The 27,076-nt window shown below is 42.5% G+C and overlaps 1 protein-coding gene across 1 annotated transcript; it reads left to right on the top strand.

The window, feature by feature from the left end:
• The first annotated feature begins 1,787 nt into the window (after positions 1-1,787).
• Positions 1,788-25,142, top strand: LOC124258861 (carbonic anhydrase 12-like). The gene is made up of 8 exons (XM_046692951.1): positions 1,788-2,001; positions 12,836-12,865; positions 14,008-14,181; positions 19,494-19,643; positions 20,812-20,904; positions 21,911-21,974; positions 23,720-23,877; positions 24,608-25,142. The coding sequence occupies exons 4-8, from the start codon at positions 19,638-19,640 to the stop codon at positions 24,812-24,814; spliced, it is 528 nt and encodes a 175-aa protein (XP_046548907.1). The 5' UTR covers positions 1,788-2,001; positions 12,836-12,865; positions 14,008-14,181; positions 19,494-19,637; the 3' UTR covers positions 24,815-25,142.
• The last annotated feature ends 1,934 nt before the right edge of the window (positions 25,143-27,076 follow it).

Here is a 27,076-nt window from a genome sequence, read left to right as displayed (position 1 = left end):
AGGGGAGTACCGCCAAAGCTAAAGATACGGTGCCGGGAAGCATAATCCATGTCGGGAGTAGATTTGGAGGGTTTAACGTTGGCTTCTGACTATAAGCCAATATCGCGATTTATTTCTGAAACATTAGAACTTTATATAAGTGGCGATTGTATTTCAGATGTATTTAATTATAGAAAACCCATTAGAATAATAGTCATTAGGCATAATCCATGAGTAGATAGATTTCTTTTCAAATCATTGTTATAATCTTCGCTTGTTTACGGTTCGGGTTTCCGAAAGGGGTACTCTACTTTAGATAATATTTTTGTTTTTAATGGATTAGTTGATATACTAAGCTTAAATCTAAGAAGAAAAAGTTATGTATTGTTTTTATAGACTTTCAAAAAGCCTTTGATAATGTCTGGCGTGTGAGACAATGGCAAAAAAATGTAAAAAACGGAATTACTGGGTAAGTTTAAAAAGTTATTTATAATATGTATGATCATACCAAGTGTTTCAACAGGTGAAAATGACTCTACCTATTTTGACTGTTGTAAAGGCGTACGCCAGGGAGAAAGTTTATCCCCTCTCCTTTTTTCACTGTTTATTACTGACGTTGAGTCATATCTAGCGACTAATGACTGTGATGATGTAGAAATTGATAATATATTTGGATTTGTTAAGATTTTTGTACTGATGTATGCTGATGACGTGGTATCATTTGAGTCCGGATGAGTTACAGCATAGTATTAATATTGTGTAAAGTGGAAGTTAAAATTAAATATCGAAAAGACTAAAGTAGTCGTATTTGGCTCTGGAACTGCAAGAGTTAATTTTCAAAAAAATTATCTTGGTGATGTACCTTTGACATGTCTGATACTTATACCTTGGAATACATTTTCATAAGAATTTCTTTTCAAAACATTGCTATAATATTATGGTATATTTAAGTTGCAGTTAAGTAGATTGACAGAAATGTGTTTTTCCATGGAAAATGCTAATTTAATGTCGTATTAAAGACAATGCATAATGAAAAATAGACATGAAAATGAGTAAATAACTGTATTTATAGTTGTATGTGTGCCCAGATGAAAGAGCGTCCCCGTTAATCGTGTTTTCTTTGTAATTTGTCAGAGCCTCCGAGTGAGGGGCACCGTGTTTATTCAGCCATAACATTGCATTGCCAGTACCGCGAAGGCTACGCTCATTGAACCGAGAAGCGTCGCGATTTTAGCCTCCCCGGCCATGAACCGACACAACACCCCACGCCAGCATCTAAACGATTGGGGACGGTGGGGTAGCCAAGTGGTTAAAGCGTTCGCTCGTCACGCCGAAGATCCGGGTTTGATTCTCCACATGGGTACAACGTGTGAAGGCGATTACTGGCGTCCCCGGTCGTGATATTGCTGGAATATTGCTAAAAGCGGCGTAAAACTAAACTCACTCACTCACCTTAACGCGAGGAGTTGGCGTAACCTTGTGGTTAAAGCGTAAGCTCGTCACATCGAAGACCCAGGTTCGATTCCGCACACGTTAACCTAAACTTACTCACTATTAACGCGCGAGTTAACACTTGAAAGGTATACTACAACATACGAACATACGATAGTATAAGGAGTAGCGATTAATAATGATATATAATATTCTTACAAATCAAAGTGTTTTTATCTAGGAAATATCTACACGCTATAGATGTTGACGCTACAATGACGTGAAATGTACACCACTCTACACAGCACGGTTTGTCAATTTCAAGCAATGACTGGCGTTGCCCCGCCCACTGGTAAGTTCACCAATGGCCTTCGTGGGTAGGGTTGTCTGACAGAAGAGCAGGAGGACATGTATCTATTGACTGATTACTACAACGAGACTTGTGGAGATGGTTAGAGATTCCTGTGTCACTTTCTGTGGAATATTTTGAAAGACACGAGCGAGGAGGCGACAGTCTAAAGATGTTCTCCTGTGTGCTGGCATCAGCACTTGTGTTTTGTAATCTCGTTGTTCCCGGAAACACTGGAGGCGGTGAGTTTAACCCCATGTAGTACACAATATAAATGTGATTGTGCTTATATATTGTGATATTTAATTAGTGTATGTAAGTAATGTATCGAGAAAAAATAGATTGAGAAAAGGAAGAGAATGAGACAGGGGGAATGTGAGAAAGTGAGAATGAGAAAGTGAGAATTGTGTCGAATGGATGAGAGTGAATGTGAGAGTGAGAGAAAGAGATAGAGAGAGAGGGGGAGGGAGACCGAAAAAAAGAGAATGAGGAGAATTAGTATGAGAATGGGTGAGAAAGAAGGAATGTGAGAGTGAGAATGAGAGAGAGAGATTTGTGGCGAATGGATGAGAGGGAATGTGAGAGGAGAGAGAGAGAATGAGAAAAAAGGGGAGAATGGGGGAGAGTGTGAATGTGAGAGTGAAAGAGTGTAAGAATAAGAAATGTGACGTGTGACGCATGGATGAGAGTGAATGTGAGAAGATATGACAGAAAGCAGAGAGTCAGATAGAGAGAGAGAGTCAGAGAGAGAGAGGGGGCGAGAGAGAGGGAGGGAGAGAGTGACAGATAGAGAGAGTCAGAGAGAGAGAGAGAGAGAGAGAGAGAGAGAAAGCTTGCGTGACCTCCCAAATAATGTGACATACTCTTTCAACAATAGACGACGATATGCAAGCGAGAGTAGGTAAACACTGTAGAGTGTTGCAATTATGGAGTAATTTAGTCAGTGACCCTGCACTGTCTCTCCATGTACTTCCGTCAATTGCGGAAAGTTTCCACAGCGAGCACAACTAATTATTTATCTGACTCAGTGTTGGACTGCTCTCAGAACTTAAATACAGGACAAATGTGGACGGAAATTAGTTATACATTCACCTATCACACTTCGGAAACCAGTGTGACCTTTGAGACCGCTATGGCTGCAACTAAAAGTTTGGTCATTTGTGTCCCAACTTTTCAGAAACATTTGGTTACCAGCTCAAACCTACATCAGCGCTTTAGGAATGAGTATTGTTTTACGCCGCTTTTAGCAATTTTGAAGCAATATCACGGCGGGGGACACCAGAAATGAGCTTCACACATTGTACCCTTGTGTAGAATCGAACCCGGGTCTTCGTCGTAACGAACCAACACTTTAACCACTGCCCCCTGTACTTAAGGAAAGCCTCGGTCCTTCTCGAAATCGCTATTACATATTAAGATGTTTTTCGGGTACAAAAAGGATAATTCATGCGTCATATTTAACTTACATATGAAGGCGAATGGTTACTCGAACCATGACTCGTAGTACAGCGGGTTGACAGAAAACTATGGAATCCTACATGGGACATTGTCGCGTTGTCGCACTGTGGCCCTTTTGTAAAATAAGGAATCTTCTTAAAAGCGCGACAATGCGACATACCGGCAATGCGATGCATCGCATTTTCGAATTTTCTTGGTTAAATTTTACACTATTAGTTTGTTTTTGTAAGAGTGGGGCGGTGGGGTAGCCTAGTGGTTAAAGCGTTGGCTCGTCACGCCGAAGACCCGGGTTCGATTCCCCACATGGGCACAATGTGTTAAGCCCATTTCTGGTGTCCCCCGCCGTGATATTGCTGGAATATTGCTAAAAGCGGCGTAAAACTAAACTCAGTCAGTCAGTTGTAAGAGTGGGCGACAACGCGACAATGCCACAATGTCCCTTCTAGGATTCCATAGAAAGAGACGGCCAAGCATCTCAGTGACTTAAGAATTAATAATAAAAAGCTAGAAATGTTTCCAGTAGGGGAGATTGAACTGAACGTGTTCTACTTTAAAGCCGTGACCCCCTGACTGGGAATTATGGAGTGAGACGCTCATCACATGGAGCTATTGACCTGATACCTGGACGGAAGCTATTTGTTCAGGATTACATTGCGATACCTCGGAACGTTCCGTGGGCCGATGGGCACTATGCGAAGGCCTGTAACGATTTAACGAATCTCGGAACGTTTCGAAATGTTTCCTCAACTACGTGTTTGAATGACTGGCGCGTTGCATTATTGACTTGCTGTGTTGTATGTCTGTTTTATGTCTGTTGTATTCATTACGACAGGGGCGGTGGGGTAGCCTAGTGGTTAAAATGTTCGCTCTTCACGCCAAAGACATGGGTTCTATTTTCTACATGCTTACAATGTGGAAAGCCCATTTCTGGTGTTCTCCGCCGTGATATTGCTGGATTATTGCTTAAAGCGGCGAAAAACAAAACTCATTTAGAACATAAAGAATATGTTGAATAGGATTCCTACTAAAGTCTACAAAGTTTTGGCAAGTTGTGACCGCCTTAGTTTTATGAAATCGAGGATGGTTCTTGGCTCATTTGGATTTTGTTTGTCTGTGAATGCTGTTTTACGCCGCTATCAGCAATATTCCACCAATATCACGGCGGGGAACACCAGAAATGGGCTTCACACATTGTACCCATGTGGGGAATCACGAGGTAAAGATTTATCCACTGGGCTAACCCCACAGCCCCCTTTTGTTTTGAAGATGAATATATTTTTCTATATTTTTATAAAAGATATCTTTTTTCTGACATCAAATGTCAATCTACCTTACGTGATGTAAGAGCCGGTAAGGAGGATAAGGTGTTGCTTTTGTAACGAGTGTCATCGACGATGGCGTGGTTCGATGCTCATCATATCGATCATTGGTTTGTCTGGTCCAGATTCAATTATGTACATAAAACATAAATATGGCTGGAATATTGCTGTTTGAATATTGTAAAAATGATCACAGTGTATATTTCAGTCTAGTTGGTTGAACAACGTTATCACATCAATGACAGTGTGTTGTGAATTGTGTGGGCGGTGGGGTAGCCTAGTGGTTAAAGCGTCTTCTCGTCACGTCGAAGACCCGGGTTCGATTCCCTAGAAGGGTACAATGTGTGAAGCCCATTTCTGGTGATTTTGCTAAAATATTGCTAAGAGCGGTGTAAAACTAAACTCACTCACTGTAATTGGTGTTTTTGAAAAGCAGTATTTAATGTGATAGTCACGATTGCTTGGGAGGACATGTAGTTTGTCTCTACCTGAAGTCCTGATTTATGCTGGTCTACTGACACGATCTGTATACCGTTAATGGGCTCTTGAACTGATTAACTACATATAAATTACACATAAAACGGAACGCTGTTTGCTTGTAATAAGTTATGGGAGAGTGGTAGAGTGGTAGAGTGGTTGAGTGAGTGAGTGAGTGAGTTTAGTTTTACGCTGCACTCAGCAATATTCCAGCTATATGGCGGCGGTTTGTAAATAATCGTGTCTGCACCAGACAATCCAGTGATCAAGAGCATGATCATCGATCTACGCATGTGGGATACGATGACATGTGTCAACCAAATCAGCGAGCCTGACCACCCGATCCCGTTAGTCGCCTCTTACGACAAGCATGGGTTACTGAAGATCAATTCTAACCCGGACCTTCACGGGTTAGATGTTAAAAAATAATTCACTACTTGAACGCCTGGAATTTTATAGCTACCTATATCACAATAAACTACGTTTGTAACGAACACTGTTATAACGAAGAGACGGATATAACCGACAGTTGTTTGGGCCCCGGGTACTTGCGGTATATTTTAGTAGTAATGTACTACGGGTATAACGAACTAAAACTGCTTATCCCTTTAAGTTCGTGATAACCGTAGATAACTGTATTCATTTCTGTGAGAATTATCTAACGCCTTGTTTAAACTATGAGGCCTCATTTCTGAGGTCATCAGTTAACATTCCCAATGGCCATGTGGTTATGTACAGCGTTCGATTCCTATGTTGGTTATATGTGTGAAACACATTTCTAAAACTAACGGTACTGACTCACTCACTCATTCACTCAACCACTCAACGACTCCACCACTCTACCAAGAGGCGACTAACGGGATCTGGTGGTCAGGCTCACTGGCTCGGTTGACACATGTCATCGGTTCCCAATTGCCAGACTCGATTATTTACAGACTACCGCCATATAGCTGGAATGTTGCTGAGTGTGGCGTAAACACTCACTCACTCGCTCTTAGCATCTATAAAACTACTTAAAACAGCTTCAAAGGCGTTTTCTACATTAGCTGGAGTCATATAGGACAGAAGGGTTAGGGCTGATAACACCGAAGTTTCGGGTTCGATTCCCTATTCAATTTCTATTTATGGAATGATAAAAGTGAATGAGTGAGTATGGTTTTACGCCGCTTTGGGCAATTTTCCAACAACATCACGGCGGGCGACGCCAGAAATGGACTTCACACATTGTAACTATGTGAGGAATCGAACCAGTGTCTTCGGCGTGACGAGCGAATGCTTTAACCATTAGGCTACCCCACCGCTCCAATGATAAAAGAGCCTAGGTTAATATGAAAGTAGCTGATTTCACGGGACCGTTAAGTAAAACGATAAGTTCATCTTCAACGGAAATAGTGCAGCATGTGGGGCCAATTCTCAGCTGCCATGTTCTCATATTGGTCTGTGTTCCAATATAGGTTGAATGTGAAGACGCTGGTCATGTCGCTGTCATGCTAATTAGGTCAATAATTACGCCTTATCAACACAAATCAGCTCCCCGCGTTCGTGAGCCAACATACACGTGTGCCCCTATTCAGACAAACGCTTTTGTGTGTCTGTGGATATGGATGTCTGTCTGTTGTCTGCCAGAATGTCGGTCCTGGTGCTTAGATTATCTTTGTTTGTAAACGAGTAATTACTGATTTACATTTATTCATTATTTATTTATTATGTACTGGGTCAATTACAGCAGTATCGTGACTCCGGACATTGAGGGTTCCTATTTGTTTGTGAAAATCAGAATCAAATATTGGAGACACTATTGAGGCTTGGTGAGATTGATAGTGGAGTGGTTGTATTGAATTCGTACCTCCTGACGCATATATTCCATCGTTAGCTGTATATAGGCAATGACGTTCATAATGGTATTCCTGGACCAGATTCCGAGTGTCCGACTGTTGTTTTCCTTGGCGTGTGTGGCTAGGTTCTTTGCTGAGAGAATAACGAGTTCAATGACACTCCATCCCTGTAATGCCTGCTGCATTACGAATGCTGCATGAAATGTCAAAATCGTAGTGACAAAAATCCAGTCGGGCCAGTAAATCTCCAGTGAATTATTTTGTGGGCTAGTAACTTTCAGGCATAGCCCTACTGGCTAACAAAATTTGGAAACTATTTCGCGTACACACACGTGTGTGTGTGTGTGTGTGTGTGTGTGTGTGTGTGTGTGTGTGTGTGTGTGTGTGTGTGTGTGTGTGTGTGTGTGTGTGTGTGTGTGTGTGTGTGTGTGTGTGTGTGTGTGAATGTGTGTTACTGTGTCTACATGGGCATGTGGCTATGTATGTTTGTGCGTTGGATGGTGCGTGTGTACGACTGTTTTGTTTTAATGTTGTTCTTTTGTTGTTTCATATTGGTGTGTGTGTGTGCGCGCGCGTGCGTGCGTGCGTGCGCGTGTGTGTGTGTGATGTTCTGAGTGGCTGCACTGCTGACTGCGCGGTTAAGTGAGCGGTTAAGTGGGGAGTGAGTGAGTGCCCATAGATAACTGGCATTATCTCCTGACATTAGTACCTTTCCATAGGTACATCAGTTCTATATGACTACAGTTTTCATAGAAGTTTCGGGACATTTTGAATAACTCCATGCGTCCATTCTCTTCCTCGGGTAAGCTTCTGGTAGGTTTTGACAATTTGCGTTTCCACATGTGAAATGTATGCGTCCCAAATATACAGTTTACACATGCAGGAATATCTCAGTTAATTGATTTGAATATACGAGTTACACGAGATTAATGGACTCCTGACCCCTGCCAGGGCCCCGTACAACTACGTGATCGTAGCGCTGAGGTGATTATAAGTTCCACAACGTGATCGTATCACTGTGGTGCTCGTAAGTTCCACAAGGTGATAGTAGCGCTGAGGCAGCGCTGAGGCAGCGCTGAGGTGATCGTAAGTTCCGCAATGTGATCGTAGCGCTGAGGTGGTCGTAAGTTCCGCAATGTGATCGTAGCGCTGAGGTGGTCGTAAGTTCTACAACGCGATCGTAGCGCTGAGATGATCGTTAGTTCTACAACGTGAGCGTAGCGCTGTGGTAGTCGTAAGTTCAACAACATGGTCGTAGCTGGGGTGATCGTAAGTTCCATGACGCGATCGTAGCGCTGAGGGGATCGTAAGTTCGACAACGTGATCGTAGTGCTGAGGTGATCGAAGGTTCTACAACGCGATCGTATAGCTGAGGCGATCGGAAGTTCCACAACGCGATCATAGCGCTGAGGTAGCGCTGAGTTGATCGTAAGTTCCACAATGTGATCGTATCGCTAAGGTGATCGTAAGTTCCTCAACGTGATCGTATCGCTGAGGTGATCGTAAGTTCCACAACGTGATCGCAGTGCTGGGGTAGTCGTAAGTTCCACAACATGGTCGTAACATGATCGCGATCATAGCGCTGAGGTGATCGTAAGTTCCACAGCGCGATCATAGCGCTGCTCAAGGTGATCGTAAGTTCATCAACGCGATCGTAGCGCTGAGGTGATCGTTAGTTCCACAACACGATCGTAGCGCTGAGGTAATCGTATGTTTGACATGGACCTACGACCGCTTTGACCAAGGAGACCCGTTCCTCAAAGCGATCGTAACCCTAAGATGCTCGTAACTGCCATACATCTTCTACCACCTGAACCAGGAAAAGAGCGGGGTCGCGACAACAATTTATAAACCGTGTTTAGTTATCGTGTTACTTTTTATGGATTTTAATCACTTTGAAAACGACATAATGTTAATTTATTAGTTAGCTAGAGTCATTTTGCTGCAGAAACAGTTTAAGATAAAACAATCTGTGTTTATGACTGTGCAAGAATGAGAGAATATTTTTCATTTCCCCAAGGCATAAATGTTCACGAGGAAAATTGGGATACGAAAACCTTTCTTTATTTTCACGTTTAAATGAAATTCAGGGCTTGTGGGAGATGGGAAACAAAGAAACGACCATGGATGGCCTGGCGATGAAACACACGCCATGTACAGAAACACTTATCGGTGTATTCAACACGACCGACGTATGAGAATGGGGAATTCGAGACTGATATATTTCGTGGTCACGTGACGCTAACACGTTCGGCGATATCCTAAGCTCCCTCGGACAAGCGTACTTGGAATTTGCTCTTGTATGACATAGATCGAATTACCTGGATCCACCTGTATAGTCTCGACATGTGAGACTGACTTCGAGCTACCTGTGTCACTTATATCGTTACCTGTTGTCAGACTACCTGTACTGTCCACATGTCAGTCTACTTGTAGGAGGGTGTAGAAGACTGGGGGTCGGGGGTGGGGGGAGGGTGTAGGGTTGTGGCGGACCCATTCATCAAGACAACGACCATGTTAAACAACATAAATTCTGCAACAAATCACAGAGTTGGTCTGATGTTTTGATTATGTGGAACTTATAATCACCTCATTGAGAATTATATGTTTAGCAGTTTTCGAGTTCGATTGCAATTCATCGGTCAGTTTTCGATTTTGAGTCAAACGGACTATATCGTAAACCGTTTAGAACTGTATCGCATTGTTTGATGGCAGATACAAATAGATCAAACAAGAAATATCTTCTCTGTGATATGTGTTCAAGTTCATGGCTGTGTTTTGGACTATATTTTTGTTGTATTTCAGCGACTGATTTCAGTAACGTTTTGAAAGCGTTTTGCCAGATCAAGCTTCTAAGGGTATACTTTCGTTTACCTTGGAGGTTTTATAGGATTTATACTTTTTTAGCACACCTGAACGTTACCGACTACATTTAGAGATGTCCTCTCGTGTTCTTCCTAAAGTTGTCACGACCCCAATATTTAATCAGTTTTAAGCATGTTTTTTACACCAAATTCTACTTTTTGGGACGTCAGATTAACCTTGGGTCTGTCTGTCTTTATTCTAACCCGGAACTTCACGGGTTTAATCAGTAATGACACCGGGTGTTCTTATGAGAACTCTCTTCTGTAAGCAGTGACCAGAAGACACCTTACTCTCTACCTTGTCACTCATGAAGAACCGGGTTAGAATTAATATTCAGCAACCATGCTCGTCGTAAGAGGCGACTAACGGATCGGGTGGTCAGGCTCGCTGACTTGGTTGACACATGTCATCGGTTCCCAATTACGTAGATCGATGCTCATGATGTTGATCACTGGATTGTTTGGTCCAGGCTCGATTATTTACGGACCGCCGCCATATAGCTGGTATATTGCTGATTGCTTCGTCAATCAATCAATCAGTCCATCAATCAGTCCATCAATTTGCCAACCAGCCAACTAACCAACTAACCAACCAACCAACCAAATTGGATCGGGTGGTCAGGCTCACTGATTGTCTGGTCGAGACTCGATTATTTACAGACCGCCGCAATATACATGTAAGTGGAATATTTCTGAGTGCGGCGTAGAACTGAACTCACTCACTCACTTGATGTATTTACTACTGCTGATATATAGCAGGAATATTGCTGAATGCAGCAACAATAAATCAATCAACTCTACCCTGTCAGTGTTAAAAATCACGAAAAATATCGAGTAAAGTAGCCAAAAATAACGACCATGAATGGATTTATCGCAATGCTTGGAGCATGTGTTGACCCCGTAGCAACTGGGATATTGTGTGTAAGCAACTAACTGTCGGAGATTTCCTTAGAGTGCAAACTAACTCACTATGCTGCAATACGATCTCTAAATAGGCACACTTATGAACGTTCAGGCCTCCGTTAAGACGTTTGTGTAAATAGTATCTGGTTACTGAACTGTAAACCGCAATTGGGATTAATCGAACCTAATCCGATTGGTTGATAAACACAATACCAATACAGATCATGGTATAATTGTATCATCATATGGTATAAATATAATGATTGCTGCTTGAAAAATGTATACATGCTTTTATTCACGCCTCAGATCGTGTTTAATATACATTAGATGATATATGATATCATAATGGACAATTATGGTTCATAACGCATATCAAATATTAGCCATGAATGATATTTATCTTCTGAGATATACAGAGCTTATATCTGATATGTAATAGCAACAAAACCACTTTCGTGATCAGAACAGACCCCATTGTACAATTCCGACGATATATATAAGCATGTGTTTGTGAATTACAATCAAAAAGTGATCAATGATATCTTGTGGGTATGGTTACATGAAGTGAGAATAAAACTCATTGTTGGAATTGTTATCGTCTCTTGTAAAGTGCAAATATAGACATACATACGTACGCACGCACGCACGGAGAGAGCGACACACAGACACGCACCCAGACAAGAACAGACACAGGCAGAAAGACACACACACACTCACACACACGCACAGACACATATCCAAACATACGCACACACCCAGACACACATGCACACCCTGATACGCGCACGCACACACACATGGACACACAGATACACATTCATACAGACACTGGCAGGCAGATACGCACACGCAGACACACACACATACGGAAACACACACGCACACGCGCACACACACACACACACACACACACTCACGCGCGCGCGCGCACGCACACTGTGTGTAGGAACAGATTTGACCAAACTGAACTTCAATCGACCTGCGTCTAATTCTAAAACTAACATGAAGATACAAATGTCCTTACAACAAATCCAAGCTGCATATTTCAAGTGCAATTCAATAAAGACTGATTGTGCAACATAAATAAAAACCAGGTAAACTCAAGGTATGTGGTACAGAAGTTTGTGAAAGGATTTAACAAGATCAGAAACCTAGTGGCTGTTGCTTTGATAGTCCTTGAGAGAAGTGGCGAAGTTTATAGTGAATGTGGTCACTTTTAAGGTGTATGTCCATGTGTCGGAGAGGATGTCGGTGATACTTGCAAGGGTCGAGGGTTGGTTTCGTGTGTGTGTGAGTACATACATGTATATGTTATACCTGGATTAGGCGCAATCTAGCTGGTGACAGGTGCTTCATGATCAGTTCGTCTGTGGGCTATGCTTCTGATTTTCAACATTCACGATAAAATGATTCGGTTAATTTTCAAACAGATACTTTCTTCTGAACATGTTGACCAAGTTGACCAACAAGATGACCTTGATTGTAGCAAATCTAATGCTAATTTCATATCGTGACCTCATTGAAATACTCTTGTATCAATTATGTTACAGGAAAACATAATATTTATTTCTGCGTTTTGTTATCTGCATATTGTCAAGAAACTGTTGTTGGTAATGCTTATCCATATAGATTTTGTTGTGATATTATACTTGGTAGAAACCCAAAGCGACACGGTAAATGCAATCGAGCGAACACTTCGTGTGGTGGGGTAGCCTAGTGGTTAAAGTGTGAGCTCGTCACGCCGAAGACCCAGGTTCGATTCCCCACATGGGTAAAATGTGTGAAGCCCATTTCTGGTGTACCCTGCCGTGATATTGCTGGAATATTGCTAAAAGCTGCGTAAAACTAAGTAAAACTAAACTTACTCACTAAGTGTGAAACTTTCAAATTACCCGATATAACATCATGTTCCCACGCATCGCCATGTTTTGCCTTCGCACGCATCGCATTCGCATCAGATCACATCACGACGCAAAGAAATTGCGCAAACGTCATGTTTCTCAAACAATACTAAACATACTATAAACCATTAGCTGTTCCAGGCTCAGTCATATAGAGACCCAACAATATTCCTAGATTGGCAACTGTGACGTATTTTCTCTCTCTCTCTCTCTCTCTCTCTCTCTCTCTCTCTCTCTCTCTCTCTCTCTCTCTCTCTCTCTCTCTCTCTCTCACACACTCACTCACTCACTCACTGATGTACACTTCTTTCCATGACAGGTAACGAATGGAGCTACGAAGGCCAGCTAGGTGAGTAATTTATAAAAGTTTCTAATTCTCAAAAGGTATGTATAACTCGTGGAAGGCGGTGAGGTAGGTCAGTTGTTGAAGCTTTCAGGGCACAGAGTTGGTTTGACTCTCCAAATGTGTACAACGTGTGCAGCCCATGTCTAGCTATAGTTTTCCACGCTGATAATGCCTAAATAGTGCTAAAAGCAGCATAAGCCTATACTCATTCAGCCTAAACCATTGACGAGGTTCTCTTCTGGAAAGGGTGGCCTAGTAGGCTGTGGCGTCGAGCCCCAGTTTGTCAGGCATGTCAGGATACGGGTTCTAATCCCAGTTTCGTCCCTATTATGATTCTTGTTTCGCCGTACTTTTGAAGTCCACTAAAGGTATGAATACGAAAGCCCGAAAGGCCAGTGGCCCCATTTAACGTGCTAGTGTCATATGACGGGTTCGAATCTCTGATTTCAAGGATCATATGATTTGTACTTTTTGCAGGACCGACTCAGTGGGTGTAAGTTTCACCTCCAAGAAACAAACATTGTTGTGTATGTTTTTGACAAAACACCCCAGATATCCCTTAAAGTATAGGGCACGGGATATCATGGCCTTTAGAAAATAATCCCAAAGCATCAGGTGTGTACTTTATTTGGTACGTAAGTTTATTACTGAAAAACGGTATTTAACCGAATGCACTCACTCGCACACTTGTAATGGGACAATATCTTGGCGATATAAACGTCACCGGTCTATGTGGGGCGTGTAGATCATACTGCGTGGGGCTATATTACCATGTGCAGTGTAACTTCTGTGAAGAAAGTACATTAAGGTTGTTTCTGTAAAACCAGTCTCTGACTAATACAGATTACTGTGGAAACCGGACCACATTTACTGGCCCAAATTTATTGGGAATTTTTTAAAATGTCAACCTTATGTTCATTTCTTGTGTATTTATCTCCTGTTATAATTTCATTTTCCGGTCCGACAGTACAATTTCCTTTCAAATCAAAGAAATAATATTTCCGTTTCTAAAATAACTTAGCTTAATAATGTACTATATATAGTACTATATTGAGTAGCTCTGCGGGAAGTTCATCACTGGTTTTTCATCTCCCGCTTTGAGGGGGTTTGCGTATTAACAAGGTTCTGCTTTGTGCGCTTTGCAGGCCCCGCCCACTGGTCAGTGGACTACCCCGAGTGTGGAGGATTCAGCCAGTCGCCAGTGGACGTCGACACGTCATTGGTCATGCTTGAGCCTTCGCTGACCCAATTCAACTTGACACAGCTCAGCAACACAGCAAATGTCAACATGCTGCTAGAAAATGTACAGGGACATACTGGTGGGTGAGTGAGTGGGTGGGTGAGTGAGTGAATGAGTGAGTGAGTGAGTGGGAGGAGTGGGTTGGTGGGTTGGTTAGTGAGTAGGCGGGTGAGTGAGTGCGTGAGTGGGTGGGTTAGTGAGTGGGCGGGTGAGTGAGTGGGTAAGTGAGTGGGTGATTGGGTGACTGAGTTAGTAGTGGATGCGTTGGGTGAGTGAGTGAGTGGGTGGGTTGAGTGAGTGGGTGACTGAGTGAGTGGGTGAGTGAGTGGATTTTAGTGCAGGAGTGTGTTGACTTTAGTGAGTGAGTGGATGGAGTGAGTGGGTGGATTTTAGTGGGTGGGTGAGTGAGTGATTGAGTGTTTGGGTGAGTGGATTTAGTGGGTGAGTTGAATTTACTGAGAGCGAGTGGATTTTAGTGAGTGAGTGGATTTTAGTGAGTGAATGGATTTTAGTGACAGCGTTTAGTTTACGCCGCACTCAGCAACATTCCATCTATATGGCGTGTAAATAACAGAAAATCCAGTGATCAACAGCATGAGCATCGATCTACGCAATTGGGAACCGGTGTCAACCTAGTCCGCGAGCCTGACCACCCGATCCCGTTAGTCGTCTCTTACGACAAGCATGGGTTACTGAAGATCATTGATCTAACCCGGAACTTCAAGGGTAGATTTTAGTGAGAGAGGGAGTGAATTTTATTGAGTGAGTGGATTTTAATGAGTGAGTGGAATTTACTGAGAGGGAGCGGATTTTAGTGAGTGAGTGGGAGGATTTTAGTGAGTGAGTTAGTTGATTTTAGAGAGTGGATTTTAGTGAGTGAGCGGATGTTAGTGAGAGATGGAGTGGAATTTAGTGAGTGAGTGGATGTTAGTGAGAGATGGAGTGGATTTTAGAGTGGATGAGTGGAGTGGATGTGAGAGAGTGGCTTTAGTAGTGAGTGGATTTAGTGAGTGAGTGGATGCTAGTGAGAGATGGAGCGGATTTTAGTGAGAGAGTGGATGTTAGTGAGTGAGTGAGCGGATGTTAGTGAGTGGCTTTTAGTGAGTGAGTGTATTTAGTGAGTGGATTTTAGTGAGTGAGCGGATGTTAGTGAGATATGGAGTGGAATTTAGTGAGTGAGTGGATGTTATTAAGAGATGGAGTGGATTTTAGTGAGTTAGCGGATGTTAGTGGAGATGGAGTGGATTTTAGTGAGTGAGTGGATGTTAGTGAGAGATGGAGTGGATTTTAGTGAGTGAGTGGATGAGTGGATGGAGTAGTGAGAGAGCGGATGTTAGGAGATTAGTGGATTTTAGTGAGTGAGATGTTAGTGAGAGATGGAGTGGATTTTAGTGACTGAGTGGATGTTAGTGAGTGGATTTTAGTGAGTGAGTGGATTTTAGTGAGTGGATTTTAGTGAGTAAGCGGATGTTAGTGAGAGATGGAGCGGAATTTAGTGAGTGAGTGAGTGGACGTTAGTGAGAGATGGAGTGGATTTTAGTGAGTGAGTGGATGTAAGTGGGAGATTGAGTGGATTTTAGTGAGGGGTGGCGTGGCTATTAGTGAGTCAGTGAGTGGATCTGAGTGAATGAGTGGAATTTTGTGAGAGTGTGAGTGGATTTTAGTGAGTGAGTAAGAGTATTTTGGTGAATGAGTGAGTGGATTTAGTGAGAGAAGGAGTGACGTTTTGAGCGGGAGCGGATTTTAATGAGTGAGTGAGTGGATTTCAATGAGACAGGGAATGCATTTTAGTGAGAGAGGGAGTGGATTTTAGTGAGTGAGTATATGTGGGTGGACGAGTTTGTGAGTGATTGATTGAGTTAGTTAGTTATAAACTAATTTCGCAGGCTTGGTTCCCAGTCGCAGATACGTGTCATACGAGACGATCAAAGAGGATTGCAATGTGTAACCTAATTACATGCGATCGTACCTCGGCAGTGTGCATGCTATCGACCATTCGTTCCCGACTCGATGATTTACAAGCCGTAGTGATACAGCTGGGATATTGCTGAAGTTGCTGAAATGATAATTCTTTAACATATTGATAAAATACACTTAAAACGCCAAGTCCACAGAATAACCATTCTCCCTTATACGTGGATTTCAATGGGCGAAAACGCAAAGATAGACGTGAAAATTATTCATGACAAAGGATGCATCACTTTGGGGATGTTCCCATCTTGGCTGCTGAGGTGATGTTGGGATGCAACAAGGCATCATTTTGCAAACCCATATATTTTACCTACAAATTTAAATCTTGTTCAAAGCATGCATAGTTCAGTTAACAAATTTCGTGATTAAATGGTAAAGTAATTAAATTTGTACGGGTAGAATATATAACGGTATGTTGTCCTGCTTGTATCTGAGTAGATTAATTACTTTACCATCAGTTTCAAACGTATTCAGGTATTTGGTAACACAAACAGAAAAATCTCGCATGTAAATGCTAACACTGAACTATTCGCGGTATATTTAGTCATGGTAGAATTGAACAGAACCACGCTGTGTTACCTATGTAGGGCGAGGTGAAATGTAGATATACCCAGCTCACTGTACATAGCGTTTGTAAGGCGGTTTGGCGAGGTTAAATCTACAGATAAACTGACTGCATGTGCATTGTATTTTATCATTGGCTCTTAAATCACCTGGGGCGGTGGGTTAGCCTAGTGGTTAAAGCGTTGTCTCGTCACGCCGAAAACCCGGGTTCGAATCCCCACATTGGTACAATGAGTGAAGCCCATTTCTGGTGTCCCCCGCCGTGATGTTGCTGGAATATTGCTAAAAGCGGCGTAAAACCAAACTCACTCAGTCAGTCAGTCTTAAACCACCTGGTATAGTTATTGCTGAACGCTAGTAGCCTACATTCACGCTTTACATTGTCTGCTTCTGCTGCAAGAACTTAGCTTGTTATTGGTGGAGCATACTACTGTAACACTGTCTGAGGTCAGTGACCGACTGACCCACTGTCTGACTCGTGTGTACGGCAGGCCACGGCGTGTGGGAGATTTGTTAGTCGAAACTTACTTTACTGGGAAAATTACCTGCTAGGGAAAAGGAATTGAATATTCTACCAGAATACCTGTAGTATTACTACTACTGTCACGATATAGCTGAAATAGCTGATGAAACCTTTAATTCTAACTTACTACTACTACTACTACTACTACTACTACTACTACTACTACTACTACTACTACTACTACTACTACTACTACCACTGCTACCACTGCTGCTACTACTACTACTGCTACTGCTACTGCTACTACTACCACTACTACTACTACTACTACTACCACTGCTACTGCTTCTACTACCGCTACCACTACGAAAACCACCACCACCGCTACTACTACTACTACTACTACTACTACTACTACAACAACTACTACTACTACTGGTACTACTTCTTCTCATCCTCCTCCTACTACTTCTACTACTACTACTACTACTACGACGACGACTACTTCTATAACTGCTGTTGCTGCTACTACGATTGCGACTTCGACTACTGCTACTACTACTACTGCTGCTGCTACTACTAAGACCACCACAAGCACTATAGATTGTTTGCAGTGAAAACGTACAGATGAATTTCACTATAAACAAAATGTAAAGGAAATAACAATTCTTGAATTACTAGGGGGTAAGCGCAGAAGTTGGAACGCTGAAACAAATACACGTGCGGTACATGATGAGCGTTAACTTAGACCAGCCCTACTTGTTCTCGGTGTTTCGTTTTATGTGCATACACCCTTGTAATACAAACCAATAATAACGATTTGAAACTATGATCGTTTGTTAAACAACTTTGATCTTAAGTTTAATAAAATTCTGATATTTAAATGTTCAGTTGGCAAGGTAAATTTATGAGGAATCGCAATCTTAATTTCACTTTTTGTCGATTTACTTTCTTGTTTAAAGTGAAATTCATCGGCACGTTTTCACTGCAAACAGACTATAATATTTCTACCGCTGCAACTAGCCGGCCTTTCATTACCACTTAACTAATGACGTAATACGGTGACGAGATGTCGCGGTTGCGGCTACACATGTCACGTGACCTTCAAGCCACGAGCCATGCAGAACAAACGGGTTTACCAAGAGTTTCACATACACGTGTTTATAATGAAAGACCGCCAAATGACGACTTAATTAAACATATTGCTGTGTGGAGCAACAACTCAAAGGACTTCCCACCAAGGTGTCACTATCCACTGGCACTACTTAAAATGTCGTCACTGACCTCGCCCCTCTTGTCTCACGGGTACAGCTGTTGAAGCTGCAGACTAACGTTTGTCTGTTAGTCCTTCTTAGCGATGTCTTCGATCAGCTTCGGCAGGAGACATTCAACTGGATTATCACCCTCCAATTCTTCCGAAATTCTTTCCCCTCGACATATTTGAAGCAAAGGTTATCTTTTCGTGTAATCCTTTGAGGTGATCCTCAAGATGACGGACGTTGTGAGTAAAGGCTTTACTAAGCTTTTACCACTGCAGAGACACTGAGGGTTGTTTTTACCGATTGTATTTGTGTACATAATTTAACCAGTGTACCAAACGCTGACCTCAAAGACCATCGATCGATATTGACAGGCTTGGTGTTATGAAGTAACGCGTTATGTTAAATACGTCACAGTGGAATTCCCCTTTTGCACACGAGACCAGTTTTATGACCACGATTTCAGAATATGGACTGAACGTTTCATACAAGTATTTCGCGGATTCACTAAATTTCGTAGAATATTCTTAAGCCTTAAGAATTCTTAAGTCAGGTTTCATTAATGACGCTAACCAATTTTTTTCGATGATTGATCGGTTGTAATATACCAATCATCAATTATGAGATTTTAACCAATTGCCAACACTAGTAAATACTCGAGTCTGGACCAGACAATCCAGTGATCAACATCATGAGCATCGATTTACACAATTGGGAACCGATGACATGTATCAACCAAGATCCACCCGATCCCGTTAGTCGCCTCTTACGACAAGCATGGGTTACTGAAGATCATTGATCTACCCCGGATCTTTACGGGTCTGTCGCTGTACAATAATGTCGGACGCTCATTTCAACTCCTCAGTTTATGCCATATTGCGGGGTTTTGGGGTAGCCTATTGGTAAAAGCGTTCGCTTGTCACGCCGAAGACCAGGGTTCGAATCCAACATGGGTACAGCGCGTGAAGCATATTCCTGATGTCAAACTAAGAGAGCTTTTATCACCGATGGCATCGTATCATGGTCAAGGGCGTCCAGATAGCGAAGTCTTTTCCCAAGCCGTGATATTGCCGAAATGTTGCTGAGAGCGGCGTAACACTAAACTCATTCACTGTGACTTACTTGTTGTTGCAGTGGAGGTCCACCTGAGCGGGGATGAGATGACGGTGAAAGGGGGGAGGTCTTGACACGGCCTATGGGGTGCAGCAGTTTCACTTTCACTGGGGAGCTAAAGATGAAAGGGGGTCTGAGCATACCATCAATGGCAGACACTTCCCAATGGAGGTAAGTATGTATGCATGATATGGCAGGTACCTCGCCCACAAATAGTGACTGAATATTCTTTTACGCAACTTTTGGCTACATTCATGCAACATCGCGGCGGGGGACACCAGCCAGAGGGAAATCGAACCTGGCCGTCGGCAATATACACTAAACGCCAAAAGAAACGTTACCCTCCTTCCTTGATGACAGATCGAGGTACCTATCTTCAGCTGGCGTTGTGATGCGTGGACGTCCACTTCTTGGTCTGTCTACGGTGACCACAGTCTCTCTGAAGCCCTAAATAAATCTTATAACCGTGATACGGTGGCATCCGAGGGCGTTGGCAACAGCATTGTATGGCGACCCCATCTGCACCATCCCAATGGTTCTTTCTCTCCCTTCAGCTGTTAATCGTGGCACATTTCTCGTACTTGTGTATCAGGGCCCTTATTCTCGAAACGTTCGTAGCCCTAAGAATTCTTAACTTTGATCGTAGCCAATGTGTTGAGAATGGGCTTAAGAAGTTCGTAGGGCTACGAACGTTTAGAGACTAGCTAGCCTGATCATGTATTCTAGGCTCTCTTTATACCCTATAGAATCATTCCACATGTGAAATGGATGTAAATACGTCTTGTATATTGCTGCGTTTTGGCGATTGATATTGCTACGTGTACACAGAAAATGGAAAAGTGTTACTTTGCAAGCAAACATATTAACAAAGACAATTTTAGATGTTCCTAAGCATATTTTCACAATATCAAAGACACGTTTTACTTGTTTTCACTTAGCTTCTAACATATCTTTGATAGTTTTTCAGTAATTCATAAAGGTAGGAGGGTAACGTTTCTTTTGGCGTCTAGTGTACAGAGACTGCCCCACCGTCGCACCCACATCATAAAGTCTTCTTTAGTGAGTGAGTGAATGAACGAATGCGTGAATGAGTGAGTGGGTGAGTGAGTGAGTGAGTGAGTGAGTGAGTGAGTGAATGAGTTGTGTATTCTGACAATAAATATTTTACAGAACCATGGGCCAGTCCGAATGATACAGCCCTTCAAACCTTTCACAAAATTGAGCCGAACATGAATATACAGTTGGAATTTTAAGTTACTCTTAATAAAAATTCAAATTGATATGAACTGTCAATACTTCCCGTTTAAGGGAATGTCATACATATTTTGTTATGTTACAGATGCACCTTGTGATGTACTCAAAGAACTACACCACCTTCGACAACGCCCTGACAAAACGACATGGCTTATCTGTCCTTGGTTTCTTTTTTAGGGTAAGACATTTTCATTGCTTGTTTGTTGTTTATCACCACATTCAGCAAGATTCCAGATACCTAAGGGCAATCTGAAAGTCCAGTCCAGTGACTGACATCATGAGCATCCGATCTACGAGAGAGCGGAAGGTCGCAGGTTCGATCCCCGACCGCGTCATACCAAAAGACGTTAAAATATGGTACTTGTTGGTCCCTGCCTGGCGCTCGGCATTAATGGGTACAACAAGGACTGGTCGGCTCGGAGTCAGTATAATGTGTCTGAGTGGGGTATCCATGCTTCACTGCGGCACGGTATCTCAGTGGGCTAGCACTATAAAACCGGCTTGAGTCTGGGCTAGTACAAGCAGCCGCACATACACATACACACGCATGCACGTCGTCATATGAGCGAAATATTCTCAAGCACGACGTTAAACCCAATTTTACCTCACCTCACCTCACCGATCCACGATATTTGGAAAACGATGACGTGCATTCACAGAGTGAGCGAGTCTGACCACCATACCCATTAGTAACATCTTACACACAAGAATGGGATGGTGAAGACCAATCCTAACGAGTATTTTCATGAATAATGAACCTACTAATAGAACTTTTGACATAATACATGTATATTGCTATTTGAGTAAAATTTGTTTTATGTTACATTTGCAAGCTTCCAACTATTTGTTATTTAATTGTTCAAGTGAATGACTGGTTTAAAGCACTGATCAATTATGACCGTGTGGGTGAGTGAATTCTAGTTTTATTCCAGCAATAGCACAGCGGGGGACACCTGAAATGGGCTTCATACCTTGTATCCATGTAGGGAATCGAACCTGGGTCTTCAGCGTGACGAGCGAAGGCTTTTACTACTTTTCTACCCCAATGCCCACGATCAATTACGAATCCTATGTATGTGTGGAATCGAACCACTTCTCCAGGGAAGGCAATTGAACGCTGTAACAATCGGGCTACCCCCTTCCACCTTTATGATGCCCTGAAATCACTTTGAATTTTGTTACAGGTGGGCAGAACCAACACAAACTACAATCAACTGTTGAATTATTTCGATAAAATTGAACACAGTGGTAAGTATTTACCTGTCTGTCTGCCTGTGGGTGTCAGGTACGTTATAACCCCCCTGTACCTCACCCCACTTATGGACAGTCTTACCTGCCCACACCACCAGGTAACTAGTATTTTGGGCCCAGATCTTATGGACAGTCTTACCTGCCCACACCACCAGGTAACTAGTATTTTGGGCCCCGATCTTATGGACAGTCTTACCTGCCCACACCACCAGGTAACTAGTATTTTGGGCCCAGATCTTATGGACAGTCTTACCTGCCCACACCACCAGGTAACTAGTATTTTGGGCCCAGATCTTATGGACAGTCTTACCTGCCCACACCACCAGGTAACTAGTATTTTGGGCCCAGATCTTATGGACAGTCTTACCTGCCCACACCACCAGGTAACTAGTATTTTGGGCCCAAATCCAAAAGCGTTCGTAGTGTTACGACCTGTCGTAACTATATAGTTTGATCATAAGATTACGAATGACCTCATGCTACGGACGATATGGGGGTGGGGTTCCTGTAGCGATAAAGTCAAAGGTGAGGCCTCGCAAGTTCTAAATTCAATGGTGGTTGCTGCCGGTGGGGCAAGACATGCTTACCGTTTCCGTGAACACCGGGTGTCATTGATTATCAGTGGTCCATTCATGCAAGTTTCACTGCAATGGCGTCACTAACACCAAAATGTTTCTACACGTTAGACAAAACTGGTAGTTGTTCTGACGCTGCATTGCCCCTGAAATGATTTTTCTGCTGGTGGACTGAAGTCTCGTCATAAAATATATAGCATACAGTCGCTATCTTGAGTCAACTGTGAAAGAAACATTTTGTCCGCGACATGAATACTGCCCCACCCTGTGTTGTAAAACAACTCTATTTCCAAAACGTGTTTTCACTGAAACTTAAATCTCCGTGCTTATACACAGCAGTCCTAATTCAAAATTAACAACTTGATTTTCTAAACCATGGCAGGTGCCACCGGTAGATCAGGACATGCTTACCTTTCCGCGACCACCTGGTGTCACTGTTTTTTCAGTCGTCCATTCATATAATTTTCCATGCCATTTTCCCCTTCCTTCATTTCTGATAGTAGTCAAGTTTAGGTATTCTTTTTGTACTGACGTTTTATAATATTAGAGGAATCAATTTGAGGTCAATGGGTCGGTATCAGTTATTTTTTTTATAGGATATTATCATATTGTAGTCATACAATGGAATATTTGTCACACAGCCTGCGCACCTGAAAATTCATTTTTTCACTACCCCGGCTTAGAAAGTGGTCAGTGGCGTCCCCATCAAGTGACGCCCCCTACAGGTGGCGTTCAGGGCATACCATTCTTGCCATACCCAAGGAACGCCACTGTATTCATACACCCATTAGTTGTCCAAGTAAGATTGGAAATTGTGTTCCCGTGACAACAAGTGTAACATGGACATCAGTAAATGTAGAAAGATTCTTCAAAATATTTGCTTTTACGGATGAGATTTTTTAATAGAAAATTCGTGCTCATTAGTCCATGAATAAATACGATTGGTACATAATCCGCTGCCGTAGAAAATCTCCACATTTGAACGGATAAAACTCGCTCTTGACAGCTGACACTCGTTCCACTAGGCTAGGTCTCGCTGTGTTGTGGTGGACATACCTTTGATAATTGGCATTGCGATACTTAAACACCACACATGGTGCTAAAGTCTAGCGCCATACACCTGAAATTGGATTAAACTGTGACAAATCACCGTGATATTTATTCCAGAGGACACACACTCTATACCGACGTTCCCTATCATGTCACTGCTACCGGAGAACAGGCAGGGGTTCTACCGTTATGAGGGCAGCTTGACCACTCCGCCCTGCTCGGAGACGGTGCTGTGGACGTTGTTCACGGAGACAGTCGAGGTATCCGAGGAGCAGGTAGGTTGCTCTGACTGAGAGTAATTTAATTCATATTTTATTCAAGCAAATTATAAATACTCCACAGATACAATTGCTTGAAATGAATCTATATTCATAATTAAAATTAGTTAAACTAATCAAGTTTATCCTATGTTAATAGCTAAAGATATTTTTAAAATATGAAAACATAGATTGAAATACGCCGTAAAATCAATTATAGTGACTCGTGTTCAGTAAAGTTTGGTGAGTATTGTCACATTGGTGGGATAAGAAATAGTTTTAAAACATTCTCAAAGGTGAATGCTTGGGGCTTGGTATATCGGCCTATCTGACTACGTAATGTGAGTGAGTGAGTGAGTGCGTATGTGGGTGAGTGCGTAAGTTAGTAGGTGAATGAGTCAGTGAGTGAGTGATTGCGTGAGTGCGTAACTAAGTACGTAAACAATCAAGTGATAGAGTGACTGTGGCTGCGTAAATGAGTACGTAAGAGAGCGTGTAAATGAGTGAGTGCGTATGTGAGTAAGTAAGTGACTGAGTGAGTGCGTGAATGATGTTCAGGTAGACCCTAGCTGACACTACTTCCAGCAGTATCACCGTTATCGTATCCACACCAGTAGGCAAAGACGAGTGCAAAAATACTCTTTGTCAGGGGCTTGTTTCACGTGACAATGCTAAATGATAAAATAATGCTCTTGAAATCCAGAAAAGAGGATTTGTGGGACATAACCCTCATCGTTTTGGTTTTCAGTTAGAAAAATTCCGTCATATAAAACGGACACATATAGGGGAGCGAGATCAGTACGTTACGGATGTGTTCCGACCGCTTCAACATCGCAACAGCCGGGTCGTGACGACAAACGACCCCAAAGCCATCTACAATGACGCCAACCGGATATCGTCTGCTTGGATCTATCTGCTGCTTCTGATTGTCGGAATAATTAGCATTAGTATGTGATGATATTTTCTATATAGGAAACTGTTTACAAACTCCCACATTAGGAACAATGTCATTGAAATAAATCATTTGAAATAAGCGTGGCCTTACATACATAGGGGTAATGATTCCTACTATTCACATTAAGTATAATGTGGTTTGAAACCAAATCAGCATGAAGCTAGTGTTGCCTTAAGTAGAAACGGATTGGCATTCAATCACTGAGAGCTATGTTATGGAATATATAACTTATCTTACAACACACATAAATGCCGTTTTCTGATTGGCTGAGCCAATCAATGTACCCCGCTTACAAGCGAATAACATTTTCTATGTTCCCCGCTGGAAATACCGAACTGTGGGAATTCGTTTAATACTTCATGTTAGTAGTGTTTGGGCTGTTGCCTAACTCCGGTACTCCTTATTATGATCCAATACCCGTGCTTCAAACAGTTCAAAATTAACATTGATAAGATAAATACGCTGTTCACGGGTTCGCTGAGCAACTCACTAATGAGAATCTTCCGGTGGTAAATTTTATTAACAATTTCATATCTTGCTTTTACTGTTTGGTGTATATACATAAATAATATATTCTGTATGAATTATAATATCTTACTCTACGCTGTTTCTTCAAATAGAAGCATCATTTAGTAGGAGATTAGGGACGGTGGGGTAGCCTAGTGGTTAAAGCCTTCGCTCGTCACGCCGGAGACCTCGCCCGGATTTCTCGAAAGTTTTTACTCAAATTTCTAAGTGTTTGACAATTTGAAATACCGGTAGCTGAATTTTTAACTAATCTAATCTAATCTATTGGTAATCTATCCACCAAACTCAATTGTCTGTTGTGTTTGAGTTGAGTGAAAACTTTAACTTTAGTCAAAACTCAGACCTAATTTTGTTTCGAGAAATCGGGGCCTGGGTTCGATTCCCCACATGGGTACAATGTGTGAAGCCCATCTCTGGTTTCCTCTGCCGTGGAATTAATTTAGTACTGTAATTTTGTAATTTTGCTAAAAGTCACGCAAAACCATACTCATGAACTCATCCACTCACTATTAAGTGAGGTCAGGTGAGGTGAGGTGAGGTGTGAGGTGAGGTGAGGTGAGGTGAGGTGAGGTGAGGTGAGGTGAGGTGAGGTGAGGTGAGGTGAGGTGAGGTGAGGTGAGGTGAGGTGAGGGTGAGGTGAGGTGAGGTGAGGTGAGGGTGAGGTGAGGTGAGGTGAGGTGAGGTGTGGTGAGGTGAGGTGAGGTGAGGTGAGGTGAGGTGAGGTGAGGTGAGGTGAGGTGAGGTGAGGTGAGGTGAGGTGAGGTGAGGTGAGGTGAGGTGAGGTGAGGTGAGGTGAGGTGAGGTGAGGTGAGGTGAGGTGAGGTGAGGTGAGGTGAGGTGAGGTGAGGTGAAATTGGGTTTAACGTCGTGCTTGAGAATATTTCGCTCATATGACGACGTGCATGCGTGTGTATGTGTATGTGCGGCTGCTTGTACTAGCCCAGATTTAAGCTGGTTTTATAGTGCTAGCCCACTGAGATACCATGCCGCAGTGAAGCATGAATACCCCACTCAGACACATTATACTGACTCCGAGCCGACCAGTCCTTGTTGTACCCATTAATGCCGAGCGCCAGGCAGGGACCAACAAGTACCATATTTTAACGTCATTTGGTATGACGCGGTTGGGGATCGAACCCGCGGCAAACGCTCTAACCAGCACACCACGGAGGCGGTGTGAGTAATGGACAAGTTCCAGATCAACCTTTGGCACAAGTCAAAACATTGATTACACAACAGTCTCGTTTCCTGTTGACTGGGTTCCGTCCTATTGCGCAAGTTAGTACAATAACCAGTCCAGAATTTTGCGACCAATTCATTTAACTGGATGCATAAATATTAATCAATATTATTTGATACATCTATGCACTCGTATATTATTGCAACACTGAGCTACTTATAAGCCTTGCAAACATGTCGTGCAACGTGCTCTGTCGTACAGCGAGCACTGACAAACAGAAACCTGGAAATCGTGACAATCTCAAAACGAGGCTCTGCCGCTAGAAACGTTTGGCGGTCTTTTTACGGACTTGATATTGTATCAATCACATTGTGCGTTACAGAACTACACCGAATAAGCACAAACAAAAACATAACAGGTGTAAGCAGTGAGCCAGATGACTTGTGAATCATTTTACGACCTCATCAAACTGGGGCATGCTGCCTACACCTCGCAATAAAATATAGAAATACGATGTTGTTAAAGTTTAAAATTAAAATTCATTTGTAAATACC

This window comes from Haliotis rubra, unplaced genomic scaffold, assembly GCF_003918875.1.
Source record: "Haliotis rubra isolate DU_JTF1 unplaced genomic scaffold, ASM391887v1 Scf700, whole genome shotgun sequence".
NCBI classification, from domain to species: Eukaryota; Metazoa; Mollusca; class Gastropoda; order Lepetellida; family Haliotidae; genus Haliotis; species Haliotis rubra.
This window is presented reverse-complemented; position numbering and strand designations above follow the sequence as displayed.

What these genes read in the sequence shown, in the direction of transcription:
- LOC124258861 (XM_046692951.1), top strand. An exon ending in TCCTTGGTTTCTTTTTTAGG is followed by an intron (nt 20,905 to 21,910) that starts GTAAGACATTTT and finishes ATTTTGTTACAG; the next exon opens with GTGGGCAGAACCAACACAAA. An exon ending in CGATAAAATTGAACACAGTG is followed by an intron (nt 21,975 to 23,719) that starts GTAAGTATTTAC and finishes TATTTATTCCAG; the next exon opens with AGGACACACACTCTATACCG.